This window comes from Chionomys nivalis, chromosome 1 (genome assembly GCF_950005125.1).
Source record: "Chionomys nivalis chromosome 1, mChiNiv1.1, whole genome shotgun sequence".
Lineage (NCBI taxonomy): Eukaryota > Metazoa > Chordata > Mammalia > Rodentia > Cricetidae > Chionomys > Chionomys nivalis.
The window spans coordinates 124,839,007-124,850,872 of NC_080086.1; the positions used below are offsets into that span (position 1 = coordinate 124,839,007).

At 42.1% G+C, this 11,866-nt stretch overlaps 1 protein-coding gene across 8 annotated transcripts in view; it reads left to right on the top strand.

Moving 5' to 3' along the window:
* Slc8a1 (solute carrier family 8 member A1) overlaps positions 1 to 10,886 on the top strand; it is a 369,285-nt gene extending 358,399 nt beyond the window's left edge. For all 8 annotated transcript variants that reach the window (XM_057762222.1, XM_057762248.1, XM_057762235.1 and 5 more), the window contains one exon: positions 7,514 to 10,886. In XM_057762222.1, the coding sequence (XP_057618205.1) occupies positions 7,514 to 7,890 (377 nt within the window). In that variant the 3' untranslated portion in view covers positions 7,891 to 10,886. The remainder of the gene's footprint in view (positions 1 to 7,513) is intronic.
* Positions 10,887 to 11,866: the final 980 nt, after the last annotated feature.

The following is an 11,866-nucleotide window of genomic DNA, read 5'->3' on the forward strand; positions in this document are numbered from 1 at the left end:
TTCTACAACAGTCCTACTCCTTGGTAGTGAGTCTTTGCTTCCCATTGGGAAGCATTCCTTATTCTTTACACTTTATTTGTGGTATCTGTAAAATAGAGGTAATAACAGGTGTACACATTATAGGGTGTGCTATGTTAAGTGAGAAGTCAAGGCTCGACCTATTAATCCCGAATAAATGTTCATTATTGTTCTGTTGCTATCATCATTTCTAGACATCACAGACAGAGCCACATTCTTCCATCATCCTACAGGAAATCTATTAGTTCCTAATCACCGCTTTGAAGGAGACTGTGATGAAAGATTGTGACGATATCACCATACCTAGGCTATTGATGGAACAAAAGTTCTAAAATGTAATAATAGATTCTATAAATGCTATGTTTTTTCTTTTCTTTCTTTTTTTTTTTTTTTTTTGGTTTTGTTTTGTTTTGTACTGCAACTACCACCTTCTGGGTACCAGTCCAGGCCTTTTTACCTTTTTACAGTACTTTGTAAAAATCATTTTTTAACAGCCATACAAATGAGCACTTACATTTTACCCTATTTACAAATGAGGTTTCAGAGGCCTTTGAGATCAATTATCTTGAATTAGCATAGTCAGTTCATGGAAAATGAGAACAGGGCTGGATCTTTCTCCACAGCTTGGCTCCTTGCTACCAAAAATGGATTATGCAGATCACGGCATGCAGGACCAGTGTTCCTCAGTAGAAATAGCAGCTACCCACAGAGTTACACTATTCAGGTGAACATATCAGCCTCCATTTGGTAAATATCTCCATGATGAGCAGAAGTCACCATTCACCTCCCTATCCATAAGGTTTAAAAAGAACAAAAGGACATCTCTCGAGTCCGTGTACCTCATATCCCTTTCTTGACCAAGCACACATTGTAACTTATATAAGGCATTTTTATTTCTTGCAATAAGCAAATGGGACTCAAAAGCAAGGGTACCAGGCACACATATTTCAGTCTAATTCAGACCTATATGAAAATCCCAAGAGGCAACCAGAGAAGAATATCACTAGTTTTCTGCACACTAGGCTAGTCTGTGTAAGTTTCTTTAGAACCAGAGAGAAAATAGAGTGAGTGAACAAAAAATTAAATAAAGCAATTCCCATTACAAGTGAGTCATCAGGTTCATTTTAAAGATTCAAGATAGGGTGGGAGAGATGGTTCAGGAGTTAAGGGCATGCACTGTTCTTAAAGATGAACAGTTATGTTGCCAGCATTCATGTCCAAGGGCTTGCAACTACCTGCAACTCCAACCCATTGGGCCATGTGCTCTCTGTTGGCCCTTGCGGACACTGCACTGATTCCCCCTTTCCACCATGCACATAATTAAATAAAGATAACATGTTTTAAAAATAAAATGCTCAGGATATTTATTCAGCAAGAACAAAATAGAGCCAGGAATTTTTAGCAATTTTTTTCTAGGTTCTGCACTTCTTTTTTTCATTAATTAATTTATTTATTAATTTATTCTGTGTCTTTTACATCATGTATCTTGATCCCATTCATTTCCCCATCCCTTCGAATCCTCCCTCTGCCCTTGCACACACCCCAAATAAAATAAAATTTAAGAGAAAAAAAGTGGGGAAAAGCTAAAAAAAAACCCACAAAACTTAGAAATCTCCTAGGAGTTCCACAGAGAGAGCATCTCCGATCCTCTTAAAAATTTATGAGCATTTCACCTATAAACTACCCTGTCTGAGTATGATAAATTGGAGGAATGTCATTTTAAACTAAGGCTATGTATCAAAGTACACTTTGGAAAGATGATTAACTTCTTTGCACTCTTTCTTGTCTTTATTTTGTGTACCCTGAAATATAAACTCTCATTATTTCTCTTTTTGAATTGGAATTTCTTTCTTTGAGCTTCAACTCTAGCAGAGTGTCAGATTCCTGGTAGGAAATCTAAAGGCCCAGAACTACATTTGCAAAATGCTTACGTCCAAGTTAACATATCAAAGTGAAAAATAATTTGTCATTTGATAGCAAAGGCAGGTCTTTTCAGTGATGACATTAGAGCCATCCTATGGGAAACCTTGCCTGCTTAGCCTAGGGGAGGCGCCGGTCTTCCTTACAGTGATGGAAGAAGCTATAGAAGCCAGTGGCTAAGGCTTGTGAAAGCTTTAAAACTGTTAACTGCTGTGACTCCGCCCCAGACAATTAAGCAGAGAGCCGAGGAAGGCCAGCAAATTGTCCTACTGATTCCAGTTTGCCCCTGGGGATAAAAATGACATATAGCAGGGGCTTTGATCTTTGGTATTGACAACATGGACCTATTGAGTTTTTTGTGACTATCTCCATATCTTTTTCAATCTCGTTCAGGACAGCTTTTTTATGGGCAGAAATGTTTAGGACTCCCCCACCCCAACCCCACCCTTCACTTAGGTTTTACAGCTCTTTTCCTTGCTCATCATTAATCAATCAATTGTAATTCTCTGGTTTCTGGCACTCTGCTTGGAGGCTTTATGGATCGCCTTCATGTGAACCTGTAAGATGGGGGGGGGTTGTTCATATTTACTTGGGTATATAAATGTCACAAATAACTCCAACTAGAGGCTAAAACTTGTTTTTGTCTGGCTAGATGTAGCAGAAGAATTAGCACCAGAATAGATTATTTCTGCCTGAATTCTGAGAGGGAGGGACAGAGGACAGGAAAGTAAGAAAAGAAAGGAGAAGCATGCTTAAGTAATGTTTAAACAGTGCCTGAATTGCAGCCACTTGGAAGATGGCTGGCTTAACCACATCTCTAATGATTTTTGATGACTTAAGTCTTATGAAAATCTTAAAATAAAAGTTGCTTTAATTGTAAGAATGACTTTTATGTGATCACACTTAAAAGCATGAGCTTTCAAAGTTGCTAAGTTTCTTTGGCCAAGGGTATTTGTTACCGGAAGTTTAGAATAATCAGCACGGAGTCTGGCTCCCCTACACTACAGTTTCTGGCTTTGCTGTGTATGTAGAATCAGGAATGTTAAGCACTCATTAGATTCCATACACGGTGACTCATTTCCCTTCAAACCCTGTGAGGTAGATACACTTCTACCTTTTCTCCTCCAAGAAGAGGAGCCAGAATCTGGTTCGTTTAGGAAAACGCCTCCCCTAGCACAAAGTTTCCACTATCCCATTTAAACTGGAGCATCCCGCATAAGGGTGGGAGGTAATAACTTCACCAACATCTTCTTACCCAGTGTTAAAAGGTAAAAGGCTGTGCTGTGTGGTTTAATTTTATTAAAATTAATGCAACTTGCTCAGTGCAGTAGCTTCCGATCTGAAATCTTCCTTCCTCGAATTATCAATACCTCCTAAATGAACTAGATTCTGACTCTAATGGAAGCAATTGGTCACATCCAAAATGCAGAACAAATCCAAAATCTACTTGATATGTTGACCTAATATGTGGACCACCCAGTGTTAGAGATTTAGAGATCTTATGGATTCTTCATTTTAGAAGAGGAAACTGGAACTGGAGGGGGTATGCCTTACACAGGAGCCTTCAGACAGGTGAGCTACCTTTTGCTGTGATACCATGAACCTCTGTACATAATGGACCATGTCCTAGAGTGTCTACAATGTGATACCATGAACCTCTGTACATAATGGACCATGTCCTAGAGTGTCCACAATCTGTATTGTTAACAGATAAGTAACCATATCTCCACCACGAAACTGGTTCCAGAAAACTCACTCCTAGGCACAAATCACTTTAGAACTGGACAGTTGTCCCCAAAGAGGAGAGAATAAGATGAACCATCTGAGGTGAGATGACACTCCTGAATTATAGCAGGGAAGCCTATGTCCCATCTGTGACATTGTAAGGATGGCCATTTCCAGGAGAGATGTTTAGGTAACTATAAATTTGAAGAGATCCAGGTTAAGAAAAATTAAGTCCTGGAAGAAAACAGGGAATTATTCTTGTATGCTGACCCGATGTCTTGGCCAAGGTTATATAAAGTGAACTGGAAACAGCTCCACAGAGGACAGTTATGACCTAACTCTTCCTGGTTTATAGTCATCCAGACTGAGAAGACAGGCCTAAATGTTGTAGACTTTACGGTAGTGCACAATTAATCAGAGTTCAAGACGGGAGTTGAAGCATGAGAGGTTGGCAGGGGTATGTGTGTATAAAAGCAGATGTATGCCGCCATGAACGTGTCTGAATGTATGTGAATCGCATTGGAAATCTGATTCTCCTACCTCTGTATTTAGTGCACCAACCTCTCAGCGTCGCATCCCTTCTGAGACCTAGGCAGCAGTGGTCTCTTGGATTTTTCTTTGCAAGCCAGCATTTGTCTCGTTCAGTCACAGTCATGTTATAGGCTTGGGGCTCAGGGCGGGTTTATCACCCTCTCACATATGATGTGCGAGATGTTGTTCCATCACAAAGCAGCGAGGAAGCTACGGAGGGTGATTTGGACAGATCCCATCGCATGGTATTTGGAACCCTGAGCTATGGTTAGCTATCAAAGTCAAGGTTAATGGTTTGGATTTGCATGCATTTTTCAATGCTTTTACATAGCTCTTGGATTGGAAATAAAAATAGACAAGTGGCCCAGTGACTAACCCAGGTAAATAAAACCTACCAGACTCAAGGAGGTCCTGGACATGTTTTATTTATGTGGCAAGTTGGTAATTTGGGCTCCTATTTGTCAGGGGCTCAAGAGGAAAGTATTTGCAATCAGAACCTGTTGTTACAAATTGGAGTGTACACACAGTAGTCACATAAACAGGCTATTGGAAAATAGCAATAGTGGAAATTGTCACAGACCTGTTGTGCTCTGCAAGCCAGCAAACATGATCAGCTTGGGTGGTCAGGTCCCCTGGATCTTTGACTGTGCTCACTGCCAAGTGTAATGTGTCCCCTGGAAGCACTTGCTAGGAGAGGAAGCCGGCTTGGTAACCTATCCCTGCCTCAGGAAGGAATCACTCCTTCGCCGACAACCCCTCACTTGGTTGGCCCCCTGTCACCATCAGACAGTGAGGGCAGTCACTTCAGATCTGAGCAGGGCTTAGGGACTCTCCAACAGCGACTCTCCCCTAAGCTGCTTCCTCCCACCGTGGCCTCTTGATTCTTTATCTCTTTATTCCGCTGCACTGGCTGCCCTTGGAGAAGGAAAGGCACAAAAGCTCTTCTCTTTTAGTCTACTTCGGCACGCACAGCTCCAATAACTTTTAATAAGAAAATGCAGAGACCATTAGGATGTGTCTGGCTTGCTTTATTCGCCCGTCTCCGAGGATCCTGATTGGGCTGCTATGTGTGATGACAAACACAGAAGGCAGAGCAAATCCAAAAGCTCGATTAGCAGACAGTCTGTGCCTTTTCAGGCTGCTTCCTCTGGAAACAGAAAAGGCTCTTTGACAAAAACCGGCTTCAAAGTTTCTGGGTAGAAGGAACAGAGTGGCTTGACACTAAGAGGAAAGAAACCTTTGATCTTCCTGGGATAGGAATGTGGTGTGTAGTGGGAATGGACCCTGAAATCATGTTGGTCTAAAACTTTTTTTTCTCCAGGACTCTTATCCAAGAGGCATAAGATAATGATGTCAGAGATTTCAAAATTACAAAAATAGAATAATTGCATGTGGCTGTAAGATCAGACTCTGAGATGGTTAAATGAGAATCTGTGTATGTTATATGCAGTATGTAGTGATCTTCTTCATCTCTTTAGTTTTAGAAGATATGCAGAATCTGGCATCCACCACAGACAGTGATCAAAAGTACCACAGGCCCTCAGGGCTGACCAGCTCCCCTTCAGAAGGAATATGATAGACGGGTGCAGTTGGTAACTTTCTTCCCTGTCACAAAGGAGCACATCTACAGGATGATAGGAACATGCACCCTTTTCATGTTGTTCCCATGGAAGTTTCTTCATAAGGGTGTTGATGACAGAATAGGATCAGAAAGAAGAAACTGATTCAGCTATTACATGGCTACTTGCCTGCCAGAGCATGCTGGGCACCCAGAAACTGCTGGTCCTACGACACTCACCATCACTAAAGCCGCAAATGTTAATTCAGTGGGGCCATTATCAACATCTTTTATGAACATGCTGTGCACGGCCATTTACAGGGACAACAAAAACAGCTCTGTCTGTGAGAGAGTGTGTGCGTGTGAATGAGTGTATATGTAATAGAGAGTGTGTGCGTGTGAATGAGTGCATATGTAATAGAGAGTGTGTACGTGTAAATGAGTGTATATGTAATAGAGAGCATATGTGTGTTGAGGGGCTTTATGCCATCTCATGGCTGCAGAAGGTGAGGACAACTTGTCGGGGGGGTGTGTCAGTTGGTACATAGGTTCCCAGGATTGAACTAAAGACAATAGGCTTGCTCAGCAAGCATGACTATCCACTGAGCCGTCTCACCAGTATCAGGAATTAGGTAGCACACATGGAGTATCTTTCTGATTAACCAGTGAGGCCATAGTTCAACCCATACCAACTTGTGAACTAATTTAGATTACTCTATTGTCTCCACAAAGCAACAGAAAGCTACCTATCCTGGCCGAGAAATGTAAACAGTATTTCCCATATTCTATTCCATTTTAAAAACAGCAAGTCTAAGTGACTGTCAGTATCCGTGTTCCACAGAGGAACAACTGGGGCCCGGGGGCACAGAATACATTGTAAATGAGGATTGGAGACCTTTGTCTGCTAATGAAGCTATTGCTATGCCAAACTTGCTCTCGAGTGAGTGATGACTATTTTGTTTTCACAAAATGGCACAGTGAAGATCGTTGCCAACAGAGATACCTACTAGTGTCTGCCGCATGGCGATGTGTGAGCTGCTGCAGTGAACAAGTGTGAGTCCTGAAGGCAGGAGGCAGAGGCCCCAGGTCCACCATCATTTCCTCTTAGCTGCGTGACATGACGCCTGCTGCGTGTCATCCTTGGGCCTCATTTCATCACTTGTTATCATTATCCCAATCAATACTATCATACGGGTGAGCCTACTTCCCTATTCTCGGGGCTCTAGGTAAATGTCAGCTGTGATTACAGTCTAATTCTTTTCAGTGCTGTATTGCCTTGCTCCCTGATCTTTGGAACTCTCTCCTGGCATGTTAGCTCGCTCATCTGTAAGCAATAGCTGCTGATACAGCATTCTAGTAATACCTTCCAGCAACCATTTTCAACGCGTAGTGACCTAGAAATCTTTTGGGATTCTGTGAAAATAGATTTCTGGACCCCAGGGATTATGACCAAGAACAGCTGGATGGAGTCTTGTAATGTCAGTCTTTTGAAGGCCCCCACTGGATTTTAATATAACTTGGGCTGTGAATACTTCTGAAAAAAAAAATCTACCATACAATCCCAAAAGACAAAGAAATAGGATATCTATAGACTCCTGATATCTACGTTCCGTCCCTTGACCAGAAGACTGACTCAAAAAGCCACAGAAGTCTCCTATGGTCTTGAGTACAGACTACACAGTAAACTCTCCAGGCACCCACCCCATGGGCGTGCGTATAAGGTTAACTCAATGCCATGGCCTCTTTTTCTTGTCTCTGCAGACACGTTTGCCAGCAAAGTAGCGGCCACCCAGGACCAGTACGCAGATGCATCCATAGGCAACGTCACCGGAAGCAACGCTGTGAACGTCTTTCTGGGAATCGGCGTGGCCTGGTCCATTGCTGCCATCTATCACGCGGCCAACGGGGAACAGTTCAGAGTATCCCCTGGCACGCTAGCTTTCTCCGTCACTCTCTTCACCATTTTTGCATTCATCAACGTGGGGGTGCTGCTGTATCGGCGGAGGCCAGAAATAGGAGGTGAGCTAGGTGGGCCCCGGACTGCCAAGCTCCTCACATCTTGCTTGTTCGTGCTCCTGTGGCTCTTGTACATTTTCTTCTCCTCCCTGGAGGCCTACTGCCACATAAAAGGCTTCTAAAGGAACAATCAAATATAGTAAATTTATATATATACATATATATACATAAAAAATTATGTATAATGAACAGAGGAGACTGACATTTGTTATGTTCACTTAACCTGCTGATGGAATCCAGCTTCAAGAACATACTCTGTACTAGGGCGGAAGTCAGAAACCACCATCTCCCATTCCCAGGGCATCATCGTGTTGAACAAGGCATGGAGGCAGGTGCATCTTGCATCTCGGCCTAGGAGGGCTGTACCCTCTCCAAGTTTGTAAATGGCTAAGGCTTTGGTTTGTTTTTCGTTTGTTTTGTTTCCAGTGGGGTCGGGGAGGTGGTGGTTGGCTTTTGGTTTGGTTTGATTTTGCTTTGTTTAGTTGGAAGAGCCAGGATCCTCCTTCTCTTTATGGGAAGCGTTGATCCACCCAAAGGTGTATGGATTTGGGATCAATCTGGAAATCATTACGATTCTCTCCTCACCTCCTCCAAACACTTTAAACATTACTTTGGATTAAGGAAGGAGCTGGGCACGGAAGAAGAAAGAAGCACGTCTTTATTACCAAAATGTTATGCTTATCTCCGAGATGTGAATAGAGGCGATTTGTCTTGAGGAAGAGAAGCATGGGAGCTGAACTGGAGCCAGGAGAAGCGATGGTTCTAGACGTAGACTAAGGATATGGTGCCTGGCACTCTCGTTCAACTGGTACAGGGATAATGTGCCTAGATTCCCAGGAACACCCAGAACTCTTTATCCTTATCTCTTTAGCTCTGAACTGTGATTAGCAAGACCCTTATTCTGCCCAGCCCAGCTAATTCCCCAGGTATCCCATCCCAGACCCCCCTCCTGCCCACCACCCAATCCCCTGCAAGTAGGAAAATTAACCCCATTCCCTCCCCCCAAAAAATAGATAATCTTTTTGGTCATCACATGTGTCCAGGTCCCATGTTGCTGTTACCTGGGATTTTTCCATCAGTTTTATTTTCAGTGGCATCCATGGCTTGCACAATCCTGTTCCAGTCATGACTGAACATTTGCCCTCCTTCATGTGCCTGTTTGGGAATGTTGTTGTGATCCCCTTTACACAGTGCATGGACGACAAACAAAGAAAACAAAGCGTATCTGTATATAGTAGAGTATAGCAAATACTGTTCTCCCATTCAGAGATGTTGATTGGACATTGAAGACGCGAGTTTTCCTTTTACCTGAGTTGTTACTTTTGAGTTGTTACTGAGTTTGAATATTAATAGGTATAAAAGAAGAAAATGGCTTAGTGTTCATGATTCTGCACATTCATTTCTAAGAAGCAATAACTGTCATGTGAGGAGAGATTAAAGTTATTGAGAGGACAGAGGAGCTACAGCGATCTCCATGGGATTTTAGCCATGTAGGGCATAGCAGAGGCCTCCGAGAATCACCCATGATTAATTCAGGCAGGCCAAAGAGAAAGGCTGGGGAGAAAAGTGGACACTTTGGGTGTGCCTGTACTTTTAGAGCCACCGTTTCCACACTACCCCTCCCCCAAAGTATTTATTGCACATCTGCTCTGTCTGGCACAGATGGTAGATAGTGCTAGCTTGTTTTAATTTTTTTTTCTGTAGAAGGCTGTTTTGAGCCCTGTTTCATTCACCTTCCAGTCCAGACTCCCTGAATTCATTAGGAACTCCTGAGTGGAAAAGAAACCAGGGTGACCAGTGGGCCTTTAGAAGTCTAGTGCATATGACGTGAAGAGGAGATAACGCAAAGGGACTGGAGCATTCCAGGAAGACAACACTGGGGAGTTTTTTTTAACCCTTTGAAAGATATAGCTCTTTCTATTCAAAAGTACCAAAGAGCAAAGATAAACCCAACATTCCAAAAGCAGTGCTTCTACTAACAAGGGAAATGGAATGGCTTCGCCCGCCTCTCAGACAGGTCTCTGAGACCTCCATGACCCTTTGCATTATTGATTCAAAGATACTTAAGAAATAAATGTTTCTGAGACCTCCTTTCTCTTCTTCCACTGTGATCATAGCTGTCCATTATTTAATACACATTTAGTCACTGAGTGAGTAGTTAGATACTTGTTACCCATTCAGTAGGTAATATACTACTTCCTGGTAGCTGACCAAGATAGCCCAGATTCCTGCCCCCAGGAGGTATGTAGTGAATGGGATCCCTATTCAAATAGTATGAGTTGGCCTAACCATACTGAGACAGTTTTATCTTGCAAGACAAAGATAATTATGACTACTTTTTAACCCAATCACATTAAGAAAAAGAATTGCACAACAAAAGCAGTTGACCAAATACTCACTTTTTTTTTCTTAAAAAAATGTAATGTTTCACTCTGGCACAGTACTCTTTCACCTTGGCTGACTTGCAGGTTTGTTCATCTTCCTACTTTAGACCAAGCAGGGTAGTCATGGTGGTGACCGGAATCACTGAGAAGACCCAGTTAACCGGTTTTTATCTATGAGGCACTGCTACCTTTCCATCACAACATACTGCAGCCCGCCAATATTGGTGACACTGGTGACCCACAGAGGTACATTCTAACCCACCTTGTTTTTTCTTTTTAACTTTATTTTAGATTTTAAACGTGGAAAGCTAGCCTAGAACTACTAAGTAAATGCCGTCCAAGGATATACATGGTTAAAATATTAGAAAGGTTTTGCACTGTTTTTGATTTGTTTTTGTTTCTGTTTGGTTACATTCCATCTTTGGAATGTCAATAATCCTGCAGCGAATTTTCACCGAGATCATCCCAAGAAATTCTTGCTGTTGGTCAGTTTCAAATTCAAGTATTTGGGTTTGTTTGCCTTTTCAGTCTTCATGCTGTAGGGAAAATATGATGTTCAGGGTTGTTAATTATTACGTGTAAAATGATTTCATTTTATTTGTTTGATTATTATTTTATTTTGTGTGTATTGTGCACGACTTTAGGGGAACAGGCACTAACAGTGTTGTTCCTTGAAATTGGTACACATTGTCGACACGAAAAAGAAATAAAGTTTCTAATTGTTTGTGATTTCATCACTAGTGGCACAGCATATTCTGTACAGGGGAATGCCTCTCCTTACCATGGGCTCCAGTCTCCATTCTGTGCTGGGGAATGCCTCTCCTTACCATGGGCTCCAGTCTCCATTCTGTACAGGGGAATGCCTCTCCTTACCATGGGCTCCAGTCTCCATTCTGTACTGGGGAATGCCTCTTCTCATTGTCCGCTGTTTGTTTTCATGTTTTGAAGAAATAAAGACCAACAAGGTATCATTGTGCAATTGGTATCCTCATCCACAGGAAAGGAGACAGCCAGAATTCAGGGTCATGCAAATGTCAGCTCTTTGGACCTGCAATGTTCTTGTTTAAATGTCCCAAGAGCAGCACATGGAGTCAGAGTGTCTGTCTGTCCTGTGACACTGTGATCAACATTAGGTGTGCCTTGCTGTCACCATTTTCTCACCTTTTAGTTTAACTCGATCTTCTTGCTTTCTGCATCCAAGGTCATGGACTCATAAACTCTTACTGTCGGGCAACTTTTAGTACACGGTGCATTAGACTAAATCATGCAGACCATCACAATGGATATTGGAAGTACAGTTACTTCCCAAGGGACAAGCAAATCGTTCATTTAGTATCGTGTATTGTATTTCTTCTTGCTCCTAGTACAGCTTATGTTTTATGTTATTAACTTCTGGCTTTATGCATTATATGTTCCTGACTTTCCTTTCCCATACAATTGAAAGAGCCTAGAAGAGGTGACCCAGCACAGAATAAGAATTGCAGGAAAAGAAATAGTACCCTCTTACTGTGGTAGAATCTGGACATTAGCTGCATGTAAATGACTCTGTTCATCTGAGCATATTATTTCCCACAAAATCTTTCATTACAGCATCCTGTGGGCATGTGTGGCACATTTTCAAAGGAGGGAAGAAATAAGGTACAATTTAAACACTCTTCTTGAGTCAAAGAATTGATTATGCCTTCTGAATATTGATCTTTAATTTTATACAAAA